Below are 23,247 nucleotides of genomic sequence, written 5' to 3' on the forward strand. Positions count from 1 at the left end.
GCTGCACAAACAAACTTTGTATTTAGCATTATATTACTTTTAATAAAACATGCAGAGATAGTTTACTTATCAAGTTTTTGAAGTACTGTAATGGAGCTTGCCTTTTAGAAGCTGGCTTCAGTGATCACCTCAAAATTATGTAAGGGACTCGAAGGTTATTGGGGTAGCTGGGAATGTGGCACCCGAGACACAATCAGACCATCTTGTGGAATGGCGGTGCAGGCCAAATAGCCTACATCTGCTCTTATTTAGTGTGTTCTTAGCAGCTTCATCGACACTCAACTGTAAGCGAAATTAGATCCTACATGTGCTTATATTATTTGCTGTCCTTGAGGTTCGGACAGTTATCCAATTGGTGAATAAATCCAAAACCAGAACATCCAAGTTATACTGGTATCAGCAATCTGAATTATATCAAAGTTGATGGGAATGCAATATAAATGCATGCCCCTGCACTCCCCACCTTAGGCTCCCCAAGGCTCCATGGCAAGCAATGTTAGGTACTTTATTGCAGCCTTCTACATAAAGAATTATTACCTCCACCACCAACCCTCCTCAGAAAGGGAGAATGCACAATAAAACCTGGAATCAATTTGGGAAAAATGAGAAACTGAAGTTGAACATTCATTCAAGTGTACCTATTAAATGTTATGGTACTGAAACAAACTTTTAAATTGATAGGCTGCTTACAAAGTGTTGCATCACCTTTATTCCTGAGTTTAAGTAGTTTATTCATAGTCATCCATCTTACTGCATCTACTCATCCAAAGACAATGAATCATGTCAACAATGGATTCCAGGCAGACATTTATTTGCATTTTACTGAACCAAACAAAAAAGCAACACACGTTAGCCAGCTGAAAATAATAAAAAGAGCAGAAACTCAGGCAAAGAGCTATATCTTTCTTCCCACAATGTAGGGAAAAATCTCTCTATATTCGGTTTACACTGTATTGGCAAAACTTTACAATTTGTATATGTTTTGGCCACGAAGTCCACAACATCAGAAACGGATTTTTTTTAAATGATCAATACAGATGAATGTAACTTTTAAGACTTCATTATACATATCTGAAAACATCAGCACTGATGGGCACCATTACTCTGCACACAGCATACCTACCTAAGAGTCCTCCTGACAGTACAAGCCCATCATAAAATTTTAATTTAGCACTAAATACATCTTTTCTATTATGAAAAATGTACAGCATTTCAGTTTCTATTGTTTGGATTATCTGTGGTACAGCTAACAACAGACCTGCCAGAAAAAAAAATCCGTTAAAGTTTTCATAGAAAATGTGGAGTGGGGAAATTTAGGACTTTGAGCGCGACCTGGAACGAGACACAGACCTCGACACAGATCGAGAAGGTGAACCTGACTTTGAACGTGATCTGGCTTTGGTGATTGATTTGGATCTGGAACGAGATTTAGATTTGGCCTTCGATCTGGACCTTGACCTAGAACGAGATGTAGGACTTGATTTTGCCTGTTCATTAAAGTCTGATTCCCCATCCACTTCTTCACCCTTAGTTTCTTTCTCAGCATTTGTTTTCCTTGCCTCTTCCTCCTTTTCCTTTGATTCTGATCTTGACCTAGATCTAGATTGTTCCTTGTCACCTTTTCTCTTCTTGCTCTTACTTTTAGTCTTGTTTTCACGTTTGCTACGTTTTTTGTTCTTCTCACTTTTGCTCCGACTCCTGCTCCGACTCCTGCTTTCACTCCTGCTCATCTTCCTGCCTTTTCTTTTTTCCTTGCTCTTGCTCCGACTTCTACTCTTACTCTTCTCTTTGCTCCTGCTCCTACTTTTGCTCTTGCTATTATTCTTATCCTTCTCTTTGCTTCTACTTCTGCTGACACTTTTTTCTGCATCTTTACTCTTACTCCGACTTCTACTCTTTTCTTTACTAACACTCCTTTCTTTCTCCCCATTTTCATTTCTGTTCTCAGTTTTTTCTTCCCCATTGTTGTCTTTAATCTGTTCAACACTCCTGCTCCTACTTTTCCCCTCACTTCCACTCCTACTACTTGCTCTGATTTTCTTCTCTTTACTTCTGCTCCTGCTCTTGTTTTTGTTCTTGCTCACACTGCGACTTCTGCTTCCACTTTTGCTCCTAGAGTGCGTGCCAGACCTGAAGAAAATGAATGGAAATGTTAAACATTTATTTAAAGGGGTGATCAAAAACAAGTATGTACAGTATTTAAAAATTAACGATCTATACAATAGATTTGTGACATGATTTATCTGCCCCAGCAGCATGGCTTTCTAGAAAGGTTCAGTCAATAAAATTCATTTAGTCTCTATTGGCCATTTTGATCAAGCAGTTCCTGTGACCTATAAACGTAATCAATGAATGTTTAATGCACCAGACTGATGAGTGCTCGAGTCAAAATTGAAACTGCCATTCAACAATTTCAGTGATTTATTGACACAACTCGGTCCAAGTATGAGTTACCATTTCTGCCTCTCTATCTTAAATTCATTTTTTGTAAATGACTAATTTTCCCATCATCATTACAACGGTCAAGTAATTTTCCACATTTTTCCAATGGAAAGTTATTTGCTGTATACAATTTCAAAAAACATTTCAAAAAGGCTCAGACTTTAAGGTTGAAACGACCGAAATTTTTTTAAATGTCTTTTCCCAAGATTTTACAGTTACCCTTTTGTAGAAGATTGCTATCTCTATCTCAGTCAGTTTCAACAGCAAGATGTTGTCGCCTTCTGTGCCTCAAAATTGGTCCCTCAACTTCAAGTAGTGTTCACAATTGGTCCCTCATTTCAAGTAAAGGCAGTTTTGAAACAACAAATCCTAACCCAATACTTTGCCACGCGCATAAATTGAAGTGAATACAAATGATCGAAGTAAAGTGAAGTGGTATTGTATACACACCGGGAGTGAGATTGACTGCTCTTACTGCTTCCACTCTGGCTTCGACTCTTGTTATGAGAACGAGAACGATTTCTGCTTGGGGAACGAGATCTAGTTTGTTAAAAAAGGCAGAGAAGGGAGAAAAAGCATGTAAATCAAATTTAGTAGCACAATAACTTCCAGTTACATAGCACCTTTGATGTAGTAATGTTTTCCAAGATATGACTGGACAGGGATCCACAAGTGGAACCTGACAAGCCTGACGGAGGAAGTAAAAAAGGACCTGCAGAGATGGAACATACGACTTCCGGTGGCGGCCATGGTGTGAGTGGCTCCCGCTCGTGGTGGACCTTTTACCTGGCTAACGGCAGAGCTGAGTGACTGTAAACAGTGCAGGAGGGGTGGAAGAAGAGAGTATTCCGGTGTATGGATTCGAGGATGAGAAGTAGTCGAAAAAGGAGGGAACAATTGTTGAAAGCTGGTATGAAAACTCCGACACAGGGAAAGATGGCGGAGGGTCAGGGTCCGAGCCTGGCGGCCCAGTGGTCGACGGATCAGCAGTGAGCTTCCACTATGAGAAATTTGCCCAGCAGAGGAAGGAGAACTTGGGAGGACCTGGCCAGGGGCATGGATCTAACAAAAGTAGGGATCGACCACATGGAGATGAGGTTAGAGTTCCAGGGCCAGGCAATCCAGACCGTGGAAGAGGCGGTGGGGGAGCACGAGGAGCAGCTTGCCTCAATGGCTGTGGAGATAGTGTTGATGTGAGATCAACAAAGGAGGCTCAGGAGAAGGTGGAGGACTTAGAAAATAGATTGCCCCAGCAGAACTGCAGGATAGTGGGCCTGCTGGAGGGCAGCAAGAGAGCGGACGCTGGCGTATTTGTGGCGCAGATGTCCGAGAAAATACCTGGAGGTGGACCAGGTGCTAATGGGGAAGCCACAAGGGAACGAGCCGCCAAGTGCAATGGTGGTGCGATCCTGGATAAGTAACGAATTTTGAGGAGGGCCAGGCAGACGAGGCACTGTACTTGGGAAGGCAGCAATCTGCCTGTCTATCGGGACCTGGGTGCAGAGCTGGCCAAAAGTGGGGTGAGCTTCAATGAGGTGAAGGCGGCCCTCTTTTAGAAGGGGGTGAAATCCGGCATGTTATACCCAGCGCGTTTGTGAGTAACATATGAAGGCCGTGATCTCTACTTTGTGTCGCCAGAAGAGTCGATGGAATTTGTTGGAGACAATGGATTTGGCTTGAGAAGGAGCTCACTGAAAACTGGAGGAGATATTCCTGTTTTGTACTGTGGTATTCTTCTGGTTTGTATGAACTACTTATGCACTGTTTTTGGGGCCATTGCTCTGTTTTCGGGTTGTTTTGTTCTTGATGTGATGGTGGGTTGCTCTTTTCTTTGTGTTTGGTGGGGATTGCAAAGTTTGCACTGGGAGAATGATTGAGCGGGAGTGGGAGGGGAATCAGTGGGGGGTAGGATGCTAGGTGCCATGGGCGGGGCTAGCTGGGCAGGCTAGCTCATGGGAGCGCAGTGGGGGGTGAGCAGAAGGTTAGTGTGTTGATAATGGTTGGGATTGTTATTTTGTCATGGGGGGGTAGAAGGCTGCTGACAGTGGAGGGGCTGTTGAAAGGTGACAGGGTGAGGGTCGATGACAGTGGGCGCCCGAGGGCGGGCCCAGGAAGGGTTATGGATGATCGGCGGGGGGGGGAAGAGGGGGGTGTCATATTGAATGTGAGAGGATTGAACGGGCCAGTCAAGAGGGCCCGTGTGCACATTTGATAAGCTTAAAGGCAGATGTGGCAATGATATAGGAGACACACCTCAGGGTGGTGGATCAGACTGGGCGGAGGTAGGGCAGCTACTACATTTGGGGCTAGATTCCAAAACAAGGGGAATGCTGATTCTGATTAATAAGCGGGTGGCATTTGAAGTGGGAAGTATTGTGGAGGACTCGGAGGGCAGATACAGTATGGTGAGCGGGAAGTTGGAGGGAATGCCGGTCAATATTTATGCACCAAACTGGGACGACGTAGCGTTTATGAGATGGGTATTGGGAAAGATCCCAGATCTTGACACACATTGGCGGATTATGGGGGGACACTTTAATACTGTTTTGGATCCAAGCAGGATTGGTCGAGTTCGAGGACAGGGAGGGTGTCGGCGGCTGCGAAGGAACTAGTAGGATCCCAGCACACCAGCTAAGGAAGTGGGAAGCGGCGAGGGAGACTGGGAAAGTGAAGGACAGACGGGGGAAATACGATCTTGGACCCGGTGGGGTGAGTGGGGTGTTGAGGATTTTTTACAGTCAGTTAGGAGTCGGAACTCCCAATGGTATGCTCGAGGTATTACGGTAACAATTGAAAAAGTAGCCCGCACATGTGTGATTTGTCAGAGGAATAATCGGTGATAATGGACATGTTTTCACGGTGGGTAAAGGCTTTTCCAATCAAAAGAGATGATGCCAGAACACTGGTAAATATTCTGTTAAAGGAAATAATACCTAGGTTTGGGGTACCAATGGCATGAACAGAGACAGGGGAACTCATTTCACTAGCAAATTGACCAAAGCCCTAACAGAAGCCATGGGATTTGTTTGGAAATTGTATATACCATATCAGCCACAATCCTCAGGAATGGTGGAACGGGCGGATGGAATAATTAAAACTGCAGTTACAAAAGTGTGTCAACAAAATGGGCTGCTGTGGCCAGATGCCATACCCATAGTAATGTACGCCCTGAGAAATCAGAGAAACCGTATGAGATATTAATGGAATGTCCCATGACAACTGGAACTAAACCCCCGATGACTCCAGCGGCAGTAGCCTTAATATGGGCAGATGAGGCATCACTAAAATATGCCCAGGACATGTGTGAAACCGCTGAAAAAGAAAAAAAAAAAAACACGAAAAGGTGCGACAGGCTCAGATGCATTCAAAAGAGGGAAATACACACCCCGTGAACCTGAAGTTCAAGTATATGTAAAAGCACCAAACAAAGATTTTTTTTCTCCCAGGTGGAAAGGACACTACCAAGTGCTGCTAACAACCCAAACAGCCATTAGAGTAATAGAAAAGCCAGATAGGATCCACGCAACTCGGGGTAAGCTACATCATACGGAACTTTGAGACTCGCGAAATGCTGACCTGAAGAGAATGACGGCGCTACTGTTCTTATGTATTATATTAATCCAACATCATGTAGAGGGTAAACTGCATACTAACACCTTAATATACACATCTCACTCATACAGAGAGGGTCAATAAATTCAGTTGTTGGGTTTGTACATAAATTCCCAAATGCTTGGGGGAGGCCTTCCCTGTGCGACCTATCCTATTCACCAGTAAAGACAGAGCAGGATGGGCTCCAAGACAAAATAGTACAGGATGTGGTGAAGATACATAGAATATGTTAGATTGGAGATCAGCTTGATACGATATGAATAGATTTGAGGAATAGGTTTAATGTAACACGTCAACTGACCTGGTTGATCCTTCCCAATTATACTGGAGTCCCAAAAGGAAGTATATGCTTTAAGAATCATAAAACATATGGGAACCACTCAGTAGGCACGAGTCAGTGTGATCAGACCTTGAATTGGCAACCCCCTATGTTCAATCTTACAGCTAAAGGACTATTCATCTTTGATTGGTCAGGAGTTGAAAATTGAACTAGTGGAGGCTCCTGGGAAGGGGATCCGATTAGACTAATGAAGACTGATAGTAAAGGAAACATGACCGCATATAACGGCACGTATTTTATCTGTGGCCATTAGGCGTACCCTTGGTTACCAGAAAATTGGGAAGGCTCCTGCTATTTGGGATACGTAGTCCCTTATGTGCATCACGTTCAGCAATTGCAGGACCATCCCCATCACAGGACGACACAAAGTATTATGACGTGGGCACAAATGCTGGGAATAATGATACCATCATTAAGAATAGCCACTAATGCAAGCGAACTACGCAAACTATGAGACATCCTTAGCAGGTAGCTAATGACACTGCAGAAGGTGTTAACCAGAAAGAAACTGAGATAGTTGCTATAAGAGCAGTTGCCCTGCAGAATAGAATGGCCCTTGATTTCCTGTTCGCTGAAAAATGAGGTACTTGTGCCCTGATTGGAAGTGACTGTTGCACATACATCCCTGATAACTCAGAAAAAATTGATAATCTGGTGGATCACACTCGTTGAGAGGTAACAAGATTACATGAAAATGAGGGATGGGACTTTTTCTTTGGGTGGTTAGGATCGTTAGGACAGAGGATTGTGTTCTCGATTACAATCGCCATTGTAATCTTGATTGTCGGATGGTTACTTTTTAAATGTTGCGCAAGATATTTTTATTGTACGAACACGGGAACAACCCTAGCCACCAGGCTCATAACACACAGGGAACTGTTATATGTCCGTTCCCCATACATTATAAACCACCCTTCTCTATGGAGGACATGATAAGGTACTAAAAGGTGTTGATCAAAAGATCAACAAGGGGGGAATTGTGGAAGGGAAATTAATGAGTTGCCAACTTAGAATCATGCTGGGAAATGCTCGGCTATAGTTTAACATTGCTTTTGTACGAAAATAAGTAGGTCAGGTAACGTAAACAAAATGCTGCTTAATATTTTGGTCTCGGCCTTATTATAACACATTGTCCTCCGAAAGATAACAAAATGTGTACTCGAGTTGTTTGAAGCCAAAGGTAAGAACATACGTACGACGTATTTCATCTTACGTACTTTCCAAGGTCAATTTAATATAAACATGGCTGTTTACTTCAAGCTGTTATTTCAAACTATAAAGATATGCTTTCTTGGGTCGAACCTCAGAGTGTGGTGCACCGGCTATGCAGCCGGAACACACACGCTCCGCAAATATATTTGTGTAAATAAGTTTCCTTAAATCGAACCTCGAGGAATTTGTCTTTATTATAATTTTCACGACAGGGGACAACAGAAAGCTATGAAAAAAAGCTATAAAGAAGAGTAAGATAGATGAGAGTAAACTTGCTCAAAATATAAAAACGGATTGTAAAAGTTTCTACAAATATATAAAACAAAAAAAGAGCGGCTAAGGTAAATATTGGTCCTTTAGATGATGAGAAGGGAGAATCAATAATGGGAAATGAGGAAGTGGCTAAGGAACTGAACAGGTTTTTTGGGTCGGTCTTCACAGAGGAAGACACAAATAGCACGCCAGTGAGTGATAGAAATGAGGCTATGACAGGTGAGGACTTTGAGACGATTGTTATCACAAAGGAGGTAGTGGTGGGCAAGTTAATGGGGCTAAAGGTAGACAAGTCTCCTGGCCCTGATGGAATGTATCGAGAGTGCTAAAAGAGATGGCGTGCGAAATTGCAAATGCACTAGTGATAATTTACCAAAATTCACAAGACTCTGGGATGGTCCCAGCGGATTGGAAATTAGCAAACGTGACACCACTGTTTAAAAAAGGAGGTAGGCAGAAAGCGGGTAATTATAGGCCAGTTAGTTGAACTTTGGTATGCTTTGGTAGCAGGGAAGATGCGGGAATCTATTATCAAGGAAGAAATAGCGAGGCATCTGGATGGAAATTGTCCTATTGGACAGACGCAGCATAGGTTCATAAAGGGCAGGTCGTGCCAACTAATTTAGTGGAAGTTTTTGAGGACACTACCAATGCGGTAGACAATGGGGAGCCAATGGATGAGGTATGTCTGGATTTCCAGAAAGATTTTGACAGTGCCATTCGAAAGTTTGCTGCATAAGATAAAGATGCATGGCGTTAAGGTTAAAGTAATAGCATGGATAGATTGGTTAATTAATAGAAAGCAAAGAGTGGGGATTAATGGATGTTCCTCTGGTTGGCAATCAGTAGCTGGTGGTGTCTCTCAGAGATCAGTGTTGGGCCCACAATTGTTCACAATTTACATAGATGATTTGGAGTTGGGGACCAAGTGCAATGTGTCCAAGTTTGCAGACAACACTTAAGATGAGTGATAAAGCAAAATGTGCAGAGGATAATGGAAGTCTGCAGAGGGATTTGGATAGTTTAAGTGAATGGGCTTGGGTCTGGCAGATGGAATACAATGTTGACAAATGTGAGGTTATCCATTTTGGTAGGAATAACAGCAAAAGGGATTATTATTTAAATTATAAAATATGAAAACATGCTGCCTTGCAGAGGGACCTGGGTGTCCTCGTGCATGAGTCGCAAAAAGTTGGTTTACAGCTGCAACAGTTGATTAAGAAGGCGAATGGAGTTTTGTCCTTCATTGCTAGAGGGATGGAGTTTGAGACTCGGGAGGGTATGCTGCAACATATGTTCAGTTTTGGTCTCCTTATTGGAGAAAGGAAGTTTGCTACTGGAGGGTGTGCAGAGGAGATTCACTAGGTTAATCCCAGAGTTGAGAGGGTTGGATTACGAGGCGAGGTTGAGTAGACTGGTACAGTACTCGTTGGAAGTTAGAAGGATGCGGGGGGGATCTTATAGAAACATATAAAATTGTGAAGGGAATAGATAGGATAGATGTGGGCAGGTTGTTTCCACTGGCGGGTGAAAGCAGAACGAGGGGGCATAGCCTCAAAATAAGGGGAAGCAGATTTAGGACTGAGGTTAGGAGGAACTTCATCACCCAAAGGGTTGTGAATCTATGGAATTCCCTGCCCAGTGAAGCAGTTGAGGCTCTTCATTAAATGTTTTCAAGATAAAGATAGATAGTTTCTTGAAGAATAAAGGAATAAAGTGTTATGGTGTTCGGGCGGGAAAGTGGAGCTAAGTCACAAAAGATCAGCCATGATCTCATTGAATGGCGGAGCAGGCTCGAAGGGCCAGATGTTCTACTCCTGCTCCTAGTTCTATGGCTGGGTTTTGCGGCTGGTTGGGTGCTATTTGTTTTGTTGTTTTTTCCTCTTGAAAATTGTTAAAATTATATATGCCTTAATAAAATATTTTCAAAAAAAAAGAAATGGAACACACTCCCACTCTCCCTGGAGGGGTGGGTGCAAACGATCAAAATGAACGTACTGCCCAGGTTCCACTTTCTGTTCAGATCCATCTCGATCTTCATCCCCAAGACCATTTTCAATTCACTGGACAAACCGATTATGCCGTTTGTGTGGGGTGGGAAGAATGCAAGGATCACAAAGAAAGTACAGCAGAGAACAATATCTATGGGTGTCCTAGTCCTCCTCAAACCCGCAATATTACCACATGGCAGCGACTGAGGAGAGACGAAAGGGTGGATAAAGGAGGGTGGGTGAGGGTGCTAACAACCTGAACTAAAGGGGAAAAACACCGGAGGCAATTGCCACTGCAAATATTGTAAGGAGGAAAAAGAAAGGAAACTGCGACGTATGTAAATAGTTGAAGCCGATATATGTGTAAATAGTTTTAGTTTTACTTTTCATTTAAATTTTGTTCTCTCTCTTTGTTTTATCTCCTAATGTTTGTTCATATTTATATATCGGCTTTGTAAATCAAAACACAATAAAAATATTTTAAGAACCATTTCCAACATGCTTCACATGAGTATTATCAGACAAAATGAATTTTGAGCCGAACGATATATTAAAAGCCTTGTCAAAGTGGTGGGCTTTAATGAAAGCCTTAAAGAGAGAGGAGTGTGTGGATAAATTAAGGGTGAGAATTCTTTTTTAAAAAATATTTTTTATTCTCCTCCTTTTTCACATTTTCTCCCAAATGTACACCCACCAACAACAAACAATAATCAGTAACAAATACGTCAATTCCCATATCAATAACAACAATCTCATTCTCCCACCAACCCCCAAACATTAGCCCGCATGTTCACATAAACAAATGACAAAAAGGAATTAGGGATCACCCATAGTCACCATTAACACACACCGCACCTTCCCCCCAACCCTCCCACCCACCCCCCCAAACTAATGTTCGATGTTATCCAGTTCTTGAAAGTGCATGATGAACAATGCCCATGAATTGTAGAACCCCTCCACCCTTCCCCTCAGTTCAAACTTAACCTTCTCAAGACTCAAGAATTCCAACAAGTGCCCCACCACACCAGGGCACAGGGTGGAGAGGTTGCTCTCCATCCCACCGGGATCCGCCTTCGGGCGATCAACGAGACGAAGGCTACAACATCTGCCTCCGCGCCCGTTTCCAACCCTGGCTGGTCCGGCACCCCGAATATGGCCACCCGGGTCCAGTTTCACGTGCACCACTTTAGAAATTACCCTAAAAACCTCCTTCCGGTAATCCTCTAGCTTTGGACAGGACCACAACATATGAACGTGATTAGTGGACCCCCCCCGCAACGTTCACACACATCTTCTACTCCTTGAAAGAATCGGCTCACCCTCATGACATGTGCTCTGTATGCCACCTTCAGCTGTATCAGCCCCAACCTCGCGCACTCTCTAGAGAGCACCTCAGACCAGAACCCCTCCTCCATATCTTCTCCCAACTCTTCCTCCCACTTTGCTTTGATCCCTTTCAGTGGTGCCTTCTCCTCTTTCAAAATAGCTCCGAAAACTGCTGACACTACCCCCTGTTCCAGCCCCCCTGTCGTCAGCACCTCATCCAGTAATGTGGAGGCCAGCTCCACCGGGAAGCTCTGTATCTCCTTTCTGGCAAAATCACAAACCTGCATGTATCTAAACATTTCCTCCTGCTCCAGCCCATACTTCGCTTCCAGCTCCTTCAATCCTGCAAACCGACGCCGAAGAAACAAATCTTTTACTGTCTTAAACCCCTTCTCCTCCCATTTTCAAAAATTTCCACCCCACCTCCCTGGCTCAAATCTGTGGTTCCCTCGAATCGGCATTTCCCTTGACCCTGCCCCCAACCCTGTGTTGGCGAAATTGCATCCAAATTCTCAATGAAGCTATTATTACCGGACTTTGAGAATTCTAAAACTTTTTTTCAAAAAAAGTCCCTAATTCATTTTTTTTCCAATTAAGGGCAATTTTGCATGGCCAATCAACCTACTCCGTACATCTTTGGACTATGGAGGTGAAACCCACACAGACACGGGGAGAGTGCGCAAACTCCACATGGACAGTGACCCGGGGCCAGGATCGAACCTGGCTCTTTGGTGCCATGAGGCAGCAGTGCTAACCACTGCGCCACCGTGCTGGCCCAAGAATCCTAAAACTGAGGACCAAACTGACAGAAGACATGGTCATTCAGGGTAGGGGGTAGAAAATGTTGGACATGCAAAAGACCAGATGTGGAGAAACAAAAATTCTCAACTTGCATTATATTGCATCTTTAAGATAGTTAGTTGTAAGCCACTTCACAGAAGTGCAATCAGCCAGAAAGAAACTCAACTCAAGCAAATGGTACAGATACTGAAGGTATGCCCACCAATGGTAGGGGAAAAGTACAGGGTGGAACTAAAAGCTAAAGTTAGTAGAATACAGAATTATTGGAAGGTTGTCGGATTGAAAAGGCATTGAGAAATATGAATGAGTGCATTAGAATCTTAAAACCGAGGCGCTGGTAGACGGGGACAATGTACATCAGTGAGAACAGGACAAGCTAGGAAGAATGAGGGCAGCACAATTTTGGATGAGCTCAGATTTATGGGGGTTAGAAAGGAAATAGGAGGCTGGCTGAAAGACCATTGACAGTTTAGGTGGGGTGGAGACACCAACGTTAGAGATTCAGCCACATAATACTATGAAATTCCAGAACTAACATTAAGACAATCAAGGCTTAAGTTAACACTGGTCAGCCAGAGTGAATGATTACTGTGAATGTCTGCTGCATTGTTCTTGGAATATGGAGGAAATATCCTACCCAAGTTATTCAAGAATAAATACAAAGCAAACAGAACTTGGGAGTAGTTTTGATATTTAGGAGGGAGGTTTTAAGTTTTTAGAAGTTGAAGTTTTTAATAAGACCCATAAACCAACAACTCCCTCTGCAAAATTTGGTAAACTCTCCAAATTTTACAATTTTGGCAAATTATCTGTTGACCTACAATGTCGATTTTAAAATGACCCAGAATTACCTCGAACGGCTGTGGCTCCTTGAGTATGAGCGCCGTCGGCGGGACGAAGGCCTGTCTTCAACCAATCTGATTTTTCTGCCATTAACTTCTGTGCCATCCAGTTTTTCAAGCGCTCTTTTCATATCAGAGTAAGACTTGAATTCAATTACACCTTCATTCTTTCTTCCTTTGTGTGCATCTGCATATGTAACTTCACCTGCCTGACGCATATAATCCTAAAAAAGCATAGTGCAATTTAATGTTTTCTTTTACTTTTCATTCAACATTTCCTATTTAATTATGTTCAATAAACAGAAACATTGAGATTTATAACTTTAAGCAATGCAGCTGATCATATTGTATGCAATGATATGAAGCTTAGAATTACTAGTTGGCTGTATAAAAATAATATTCATCTGGTACACTATACTTGTACTAATCATTCTGAACTAAGCAAGCTTATTCACATAATACCCTCATAACTAAGCGTCAAATTTCCAAATATATTTGTTCATAATGCCCAGATTCTGCAAATGAGGTATGAAAAAAACATGTGTATTGCAATAGCGGTTTGGATAAGTCTAATCCAATGTAACTTCTATGTGAATGCAGATTGCACCAATTTCAGAAATGCACCCGGCTAAAAATTGCTCATGTTGTATTTTACTTATATCTGTTTTTAATATTTCATATTTCTCACTAAAAAAGGAAAGTAATCATAGTTGAACCAGATTATTATATTTTTATCAACATTCCTGACATTTGATATTCCATCAGGCAGTGTATGCTTTTGCTGACTGCCAACTGCCCTCCAGCGACAACCGTGTCCTGAGCTAAAACTGATGATCAATACTAAAATATCAGTAAACACTAAAATGTATAAACCATGTTCAATATTTTAAATGGCAAATTTATGTGCATCCAGCATTAACCCTGCTTCTAAACTTGAACCTTATACACTATTCCAGTGGTTCTTATGTAGGCACTTTACCTTCAGAAATGAAATCCACCTGATGTTCCACTGTCTACTTTTATGGCACCATCACCACAAGGATTGCAGTGGTTCAAGAAGGCAGCCAACCATCACCACCTCAAGGCAACTAGGAATGGGCAATAAATGAGGTCGTGCCATCATCACCAACATCCCGAGAACAAATAAAAATATTTTTGGGTACTACAATTTCCATTTTTGTCACCCCTTCAACTTCCTTAAATCTAGAGTAATTTTCATGTTAGTTCTTATATTATTCACATTTTTAACCCTTTCAAACATAGCTTTAAATGTGTACAGATAACACTCCTCGGTCATCAACTTTATTCCTACTCTACAGAGCTAGAAACACATATTGCAAACTTATGTTTAAATATTAGGTCATTGTTTCAAACAAGATGATGCATTATAATCTGGCACCCACATAAGAACTACTCTTACAAAACAATTTACTAAAATATTGAGCAAGGCATGGTTAATATGCAACGTATTTTTAAAAATCCAATTATTTCCCTATTCCTTCAAAAGGCATAAACTTTTCCAGCAGAATGTTTTAAGGGAACCTGGCACTCTCTCAAATCTGTCACTTCATAGGAGAGCCTCTATGGCCATTAAAGCGGAACCTGATCCAGCTCTCATTCCAATACCACAAGGGTGCACTTTTCAAGAGAGATCACTTAATAGTGGTAAGAAAACTGGATGATTGAACGCTATCAAGCCCAATTGTGCTCATGCCAATTGCAATTCCTACATACATATGTCACTATTGCTGAATCAGATAACACAACAGTGACTGGGCATCAAACATGGGAATTTATGGTCTACATGGCTCAATTGCACACTTGTTATTTGCTTATTTAAATAATGTCCACATTCTGTTCTTCAAAATGAAGAAATAAAATAACTATATTTAGGCACCTAGATTACATCTTGCTAAATTGGGATGTTTTAAAAGTAAACCAAACTAGATGTTACATTAACAATCATCTATAACTGAACTTTGACTCAGAATATTTTGTTGCTTTGTCTATGGCTATAAACTACTTAAAAGTCTAAAACCAGGTTACACAGTAAACTTTGAAAGCATCTTGTCCCCCAAAAGGAATATTAACCAGATATATATTTTGACAAATCTTTCAGTCATACAAGATACAGAACAAACCTTCAAATCTTGCCAACTGCACCGACTAGATAAATTTTCGACAAGAAGCCTATATTCTGTACGAGTTGGAGGTCCATATCTGTCTCTTCCAGATCTTCTATAACCATAACCACCTTTAAGGTGACAGGTAAATACAACAGCAATATTTTAGTTACTGCAGATCCATTGATTTTAATTTCCCATTAAAAACAGGTTACATTGATAAAATTACAAACACGACATCTAAATATTAACACCTCACCCAGCAATTTAAACTAAACTATCACCCCATTACATTACATAAATTAACATTACTTTTCACCATCATTTCATAAATCAGAACTATGTTAAGAGAATTAAACATTACAAAATTAATTTTACTTGTATAGATACTATACGATTTTAATAGAATCAAAAATATTTACACAAGCATGCACAATAAATTACATGAAAATGATAATGATTTGATAAAGTAACCAAACCACTAAACCAGTTACCATCTATACTTACGGTGAAACAGGTTTTCAGAATATCTGACATGAAAAAGATTTCAGGCACCTATTTTCAGTTTTATCACATCTGCCTCTAACCCTTGGGTCTAATGGCAAGAGTAGCAGTCGTCACATGGCTTCCTTAAGGTCAGCCAAAGGTCAATGGTCTTAGGTCTTAGAGCCACTCATGGAAAGGTAACCCAAGGCCAGCAAATGGAACAGGCAGTCATCTTAGCCTCAAAGGACTCTTTTAATTAAAACATTGAGGTCTTTGTTAAGACTATGGTATCAACAATCACAATGAAAACATCGATTCAATTATAATTTTAAATGACTTACTATAATAATGAGCAAAAATAGTCAAATAATTAACATTTAAGTATATGCAAATATTAGAAACAAATTCCGATAAGACAGTTTTTAACATGCCAATGCTTTAAGTTATTACGAATGTAAACAGTTGCTAGTTATTATATATTACCAATTCAGATTTGGTACAGTTTCAATTAATTACATTAAATATTTAAAAATTATGACCAATAAAGTGAAAACGCTTACTTCGCTGAGAGGAATAACCACCATCCCTTCGAGGGCCTCTAGCATGTTCAACGATTACTCGTTCCCCACAAAGTTCTTTACCATTCAGTTCATAAACAGCATCATCTGCATCTCGAGGATCATCGAATTCAACAAAGCCATACCTGTAATGGAAAAATAAAAATTAACATATTTTTCACCAAAATAACACTTTGCAAGCATATGGAAATAAATGTAGCCCTGGACTATCAGCGGATATACAGCTAGCAATCCTCAAATCTGGTAGTCAAATTGCAGAAAAAGGTGGGAAACTCCAAGGAATTGGATATTGAGCATCTTTCAATGAGTAACCCATTCTGTTTCTATTCTATGATACAAAACTGAGCAATACAGTAAACAGGGTAGCTGCAGACTTCAGGAAGACATGGGCAGACTGATGAAATGACAATTACAATATATTGATAGATTAAGTGAATAGGTAAAAATTTGGCATAGATTTCAATGTAGCTCAACACTGAAAAGGATAGAGTAGGGTAAGGGTACTTTCTACATGGTGAAAAACTAGAAACATCGGTGGTTCAATGAGATTTGGGGTCCAACATTAAGATATGAACAGGTGCAGAAAATAATCAAAAAGGCGAAAATGGAATGTTGGCCGTTGTACCTGGAGGATTCAAATACAAGTACAGATATACAAAGTTTTGGCTAGATGACACCTTGAGTGCAGTGAGCAGTTCCGGGTACAAGATGGTAGGAAGTATATATTAGGAAGCATGGGGCTGTTTCAGCACAGTGGGCTAAACAGCTGGCTTGTAATGCAGAACAAGGCCAGCAGCGCGGGTTCAATTCCCATACTGGCCTCCCCAAACAGGCGCCGGAATGTGGCGACTAGGGGCTTTTCACAGTAACTTCATTGAAGCCTACTTGTGACAATAAGCGATTATTATATATTGCCTTAAGAGCAAGTGTAGCTTAGGTTTACCAGAACAATACCTGGACTTCAAGGGTTGAATTATGAAGCATGACTGCACAAATTAAGACGGTTTTCTTCGGAATTTAGAAGGTAATGCATGATTTGATTAAGACTTTCCAAGAGATTAAGGGGAAAGTTGGATCGCCTTTTTTAAAATTTAGAGTACCCAATTCTTCCCCCCCCCCAATTAAGGTACAATTTAGCATGGCAGGAGCGAGTTAATAGAGAACCAGTTTTCTGGATATGAGGCCCATTCTCACATATGCCTCTGTGAATTCTGTCGCTCAGCCCCCGAATGTGCGCGCACACAGGCGTCATCTGCATACTCCAGCTCAATGACAGACGTTGGGGTTGTTTTGTTTCTCTCCTGAAGGCGTCAGATGTTGAACAGTTTTGCACTTGTCAGGCAGATTAGCTCTACTCCAGCAGGGTGCTAGGGTGGAGTGTTGTTCCGAGGAAGGTGGAGAATATTGTTGGTGCGATGATGCACCCTGTTTGACCCCAGTTTGTGCATGTTGGGTCTGTGGTGATTCTGCTGGTGAGGGTCATAGCTTGCATGTCATCGTGGAGCAGGCAGAGAATGATGATGAATATCCACGTGCAGCCGAATTTGAGGAGGATGCTCCACAATCCCTCCTGGTTCACAGAGTTGAAGGCCTATGCAAGATCGAAGAAGGCCATGTACAGAGGCTTATGCTGCACCCTGCACTTTTCCTGGATTTGTTGTGTGCTGAATATCATGCCCATTGAGCCTCTTGATGGGCAGAAGCCGCACCTTGGCTCAAGGAGGAGCTCTCAGCCACCAGGAGGAGGCGGTTGAGGAGAATTCTTGCAATGACCTTTCACATTGGGGAGAGTAGAGAAAGTCCTTTCTAATTTCTCGTCAGACCCGTCTCTTGTCTTGAAGATGATCACAATTAATGCCTTTTTAGATCATCCGGCATGCTCTCTTCCTTCCAGACAAGGGTGATGAGGTTGTGGGTTCTTGTCAGGAGTGCATCTCTGCTGCATTTTAGTACTTCTGCAGGGATTCCAGAGGCCTTGCTGTTCTTCAGCTGCCTGATGGCTTCTTCGATCTAATGGCAAGCCGGAGTTGTGCTGAGATGGTGGTGGGTAGCACGTTACAGGATGGTGTTGAGAACGTTTGTGTCAAAAAGCTGCGTCTTGGTTCAGGAGGTCCTCAAAGTGCTCTCTCCAGCAGCGTTGACTGCCTCTTTATCTTTGATGAGTGTCTCTGTTTTTGGTGGTCAGTAGGGTGAGTCAAACCGTAGATGGTTTTAATTGTGATCAACAAGCCACGCACATCATGGTTAGTTCTGGGTCTCCTGCACTCTTTCCACCATCTGTTCTTTAGGTCACGTTCTTCATTGCACCTCGGCCTTCAGTTGCCTGAAGGCGTAGTCCTTTTACTCGAATTTTAGTGGATCTTCCAGTTCAGGAAAGCCTTGCATTGTGGTCAAGGAGATCATGGATCTCCTGATCGTTCTCATCGAACCAGTCTTGGTGTTTCCTGGTCGAGAGACCGAGCGTCTCCTCGCTGGTGCTGACTATGATTGCTTTTAAGACGGACCAGACATTCACTTGGCAGTGACTTAATTTCTTGAAGGTGGCAGTCCAAGCTAAAGCATTTAAGAAAGTATATGGTATACTCGGTTTCATATATGGGGCATTTTTAATTTTAGTGATCAAAGACAACCCAAAATCTTGAGACTCTTTATTCAGAAATGCAGAATTTTAAACAATTATTCTGCAAATTTATTTTGTCAGTAATGAGACAGGAAACTAACAGCTCAAAGATTGTTTCAAATAATGTATCAATAAGGAATAGTCATGTTGCTTGCCTGACATCCAGTGCTGGATGAACAAAGGTTTTTTGCAACTAAACATAAAAAGACCAAAGCCACTGTATTTCGTCCCCACCAGAAACCCTATTCCCCATCCACCAACTTTATCCTGCTGCCTGGTCACGGTCCGACTCACAACCGTGGCATCTTGTTTGCTCCCAGATGAGCTTCTGACCAAATTCTGCACCAAGACTATCGGCTTCCATCTCTATAATAGTGCCAGTCTCCCACCCATGCCTCAGTTCATTTGCTGAAACCTTCCACCATGGCTTTATTACCTCTAGATTTTACTATTCCAACATTCACCTGGTTAACATCTCTGCCTTTTCCCTCCATAAACCTTAAATTGTTCAAAACTGAGCTGTTCGTATTCGTACTTGCACCAAGTCCCATTCAACCATTACCTCAGTGTTTGCTAACCCACAATGGTTGCAGGCTCAGCAACATCTGATCCTTGTTTCCACGGCCTCCCTTCCCTATTTATATAACATATAATCCAGCAAGCATCCATGATGTCTGTACTCCTCCAATTTTGGCCATGTGCACTTCCCCAATTTTAATCACTTCATTATTGATGACTGGGGATAAATCCCCAGAGCCTGAGAATCTGCATCCCAGAGTGCTTAAGGAGGTGGCTCTGGAAATAGTGCTAATCGCTTATTGTCACAATGAAGTTACTGTAAAAAGCCCCTAGTCGCCACATTCCGCCGCCTGTTCGGGGAGGCCGGTACAGGAATTGAACCAACGATGCTGGCATTGTTCTGCATTGCAAACCAGCTATTTAGCCCACTGTGCTAAACTAGCCCGTGTAGTGGATGCATTGGGGTCACCTTCCTGCTGATTGGAGGGTTGCTCACGTTACTCCGATATTCAAAACGGGAGGTAGAGAGAAAGCAGGGAAATATAGACCAGTAAGCCTAACATCGGTAGTGGGGAAAATACTTAAATCCATTATCAAGGACTTAATAGCAGAACATTTAGAAAGTAGTGGCAGGATCAGTCAGAGTTAGCATGGATTTATGAAGGGGAAGTCATGCTTGACAAATCTGTTGGAATTCTTTGAAGATGTAACCAGTACAGTTGACAAGGGGGAGCCAGTCGATGTGGTATATTTGGACTTTCAGAAGGTGTTTGACAAAGTCCCGCATAAGAGATTATAGTGCAAGGTTAAAACGCATGGGATTGGGGCGAATGTATTGAGATGGATAGAAAACTGGTTGGCAGAGAGGAAACAAAGAGTAGGGATTAATGGGTCCTTTTCAAATTGGCAGGCAGTAAATAGTGGGGTACCACAGGGATCAGTGCTGGGATCCCAGCTATTCACAATATATATTAATGATTTGGATGAGGGAACAAAATGTAACATCTCAAAGTTTGCAGAGGATACCAAGTTAGGTGGCAGGGTGAATTGTGACGAGGATGCAGGGATCCTACAGCAAGATCTGGACAGGTTGGGCGAGTGGGCAAATCAATGGCAGATGCAGTACAATTTGGATAAATGTGAAGTTATTCACTTTGGAAGCAAAAACAGGACGGCAAATTACTGCCTGAATGGTTATAAATTGGGAGAGTGCAGTGGGACCTGGGTGTCCTTGTGCACCAGTCACTGAAGGTAAGCATGCAGGTACAGCAGGTGGTTAAAAAAGGCTAATGGTATGTTGGCCTTCATTGCGAGAGGTTGAGTATAGAAGTAGGGATGTGTTGCTGCAATTATATAGGGCCTTGGTGAGGCCACACCTGGAGTATCGTGTGCAATTTTGGTCTCCTTCTCTGAGGAATTATGTTCTTGCTCTCGAGGGAGTGCAGCAAAGGTTTACCAGACTGATTCCAGGGATGATGGGACTGTCACATGAAGAGAGATTGACTAGGCTGGGATCGTTCTCACTGGAGTTCAGAAGAATGAGTGGGGATCGCAAAGAGACTTATAAAATTTTAACGGGATTAGGCAGGGTAGATGTGGGGAAGATGTTACCAATGATGGGTGTGTCCAGAACCAGGGGCCACAGTCTGAGGATTCAGGGTAAACCATTTTGGACAGATATAAGGAGACATTTCCTTATGGAAATGTCCTTTCCGACTACAGGAAGTAGTTGATGCTCAAACTTTGAATATATTCAAGAGGCAGCTCTTGGGAGAATGGGCCAAAAGCTATGGGGAGAAAGCAGGATTAGTCTATTGATTTGGATGATCAGCCATGATCGTGATGAATGGCAGAGCAGGCCTGAGGGGCCAAAAGGCCTCCTCCTATCTTCAATGTATCTAGGTACCTCTAAATACCCATGCCTCAAGTAACCTCCCCAAGTCTCTTCCCCTCTCACTTTCTCCCCTCCTTTAAAATACACCATCACCTTTTCTTCTGCACTATCTCATGTATGTGACAATACTCCTAATAATAATCTTTATTAGTGCCACCAGAAGGCTTACATTAAGACTGCAATGAAGTTACTGTGAAAATCCCCTAGTCACCACACTCCGGCACCTGTTCAGGTACACCGAGGGGTTTCTCCAGGTGCTCCGGTTTTCCTTCCATAAGTCGTGAAAAACGTGCTTGTTAGGTGAATTGGTCTTTCTGAATTCTCAGTCAGTGCACCCGTCTGGCAGCGTACCCGAACAGGCGCCGGAGTGCGGCGACTAGGGAACTTTCACAGTAACTTTATTGTTAAGCCTACTCGTGACACTAAAAGATTATAATATTATTACTGTAAGATTAAGGCGTTATTTGGATAGGACAGGTGAGTGCATTTGGGTGAATTACTCTTTCAGATAGACAGTGCAGACTTGATGGGCCAAATGGCCATCTTCTACTCTGCAGGGATTCTGTGAACACACTGAGAGGTGTAAAAAATTCATTGACGACTTGATTAAATAAGTAGACGCTGAGACGATGCTTCCTGCGCCTGGAAGTTCAGGAACAGGAAGTTACAATCTCACAATAAGGAGTCTTCATATTTATCGTCTTATGTCAGATGCAAACAAACATAAAAATAATCAGTGGCGGGCAAGAGCCAAATAATGCCGGCTCCTCGTCTTTAATGATGCGATCTAAATCACAGAACGACCATCTTGCCATGTCCTGTACAAAGGGCTGCGGATTGCTGAGGGGACGCGCGTGCACTCACGCGCACCAGTAGCGCGCGCCGCACGGGGACGCGCGACCACGGCTTTGGCGCCCGTGACGCACCTCCAGCGCCAATAAAGAGCAGAGAGGGAGGGAGATGAATTAAAAATACAAGAGGTTCCCCTCCCCCCCGGAGATGGAGGGACAGCACCGAGCCCGGGAGGAGCCGAGTTTACCTACCCTTCCCCGGGTACTCCTGGGGAGGGGATTGGGATAATGACGCTGGACCTTTTTGGGAAACAGACGTGATGGGGGAGGGGGGCTGAGGGGCGCTCGCTGCTCAGGCGCCATTTTCTTCGTGGTTGGTGTCGGGCCGACTCACCCGTTCTTTATGTCCACCTCCAAGATTTTACCGTAGCCCTTGAAGAAGCGCTCCACATCCCGCTCTCGGGCCTGGTAACTGAGCCTGCCGATGTAAACCCGCGGCATCTTTTCTCTTTCTCACGCACGCTGCTTGGCCGCTGCCGCGCTTTCACAAAGTCACGGTTGCTCCAGCTCCCTGGCTTGCCGCCGCCGTGCGTAGCCCGCGGTGCCCCGCCCCCTCCGGCCGTAAGCCGCGGCGCCCCGCCCCCTTTCCGGCTGTGAGCCTTACATAACGGTTCTCACGGACGCAAATCTACAGACAAGGGGCGCGATTCTCCGCACTCACGACGGGGCGGAGAATAGCGGGTGGCGCAAATTTTTACGGCGATGCTGGTCCAACGCCCTCCCGCTATTCTGCGAACCCTGCAAGATCTCCGAGTCGCCATTCCCGCCAAGCGCCTCCATTACGTCCCCAACACGGCCAGAATCACTACTAATTGCCCCCCCCCCCCTGCTATTCACCGGCCCGGATGGGCCGAAGTCCCAACTTAATCGCGCACTGTTTACACGGCGTGAAACACACCTGCTTTTTAAGTTCGTCAACCAGTTGTGCTGGCTGGCGACTGCTTCCAGGAGGTTAGCGCAACGCTCAGCGCACCGCTCGAGTCTGGCACAACGGGGGAGGCATCCCTGAGAACGGGAGGGGGGGGTCCAGAGCGTGGGGGAGTGGGGGAGATGGAGGGGGGGAGTGGGGGAGATGGAGGGGGGAGTGGGGGAGGGGAGATGGAGGGGGGGAGTGGGGGAGGGGGAGATGGAGGGGGGGAGTGGGGGAGGGGGAGATGGAGGGGGGGAGTGGGGGAGATGGAGGGGGGGAGTGGGGGAGATGGGAGGGGGGAGTGGGGGTGGGGGAGTGGGGAGATGGAGGGGGGAGTGGGGGAGATGGAGAGGGGGAGGGGGGAGTGGGGGAGATGGAGGGGGGAGTGGGGGAGATGGAGGGGGGGAGTGGGGAGACGGAGGTGGGG

The 23,247-nt window shown here is 43.5% G+C and overlaps 1 protein-coding gene across 1 annotated transcript; it reads right to left on the bottom strand.

The window, feature by feature from the left end:
* Window positions 1-790: 790 nt before the first annotated feature.
* LOC119965491 (serine/arginine-rich splicing factor 4-like) lies at window positions 791-22,470 on the bottom strand. The gene is made up of 6 exons (XM_038796327.1): window positions 22,245-22,470; window positions 16,009-16,151; window positions 14,981-15,093; window positions 12,849-13,063; window positions 2,893-2,982; window positions 791-2,130 (listed from the first exon to the last, which is right to left on the bottom strand). The coding sequence occupies exons 1-6, from the start codon at window positions 22,349-22,351 to the stop codon at window positions 1,314-1,316; spliced, it is 1,485 nt and encodes a 494-aa protein (XP_038652255.1). The 5' UTR covers window positions 22,352-22,470; the 3' UTR covers window positions 791-1,313.
* Window positions 22,471-23,247: the final 777 nt, after the last annotated feature.

This window comes from Scyliorhinus canicula, chromosome 1 (genome assembly GCF_902713615.1).
Source record: "Scyliorhinus canicula chromosome 1, sScyCan1.1, whole genome shotgun sequence".
NCBI lineage: Eukaryota > Metazoa > Chordata > Chondrichthyes > Carcharhiniformes > Scyliorhinidae > Scyliorhinus > Scyliorhinus canicula.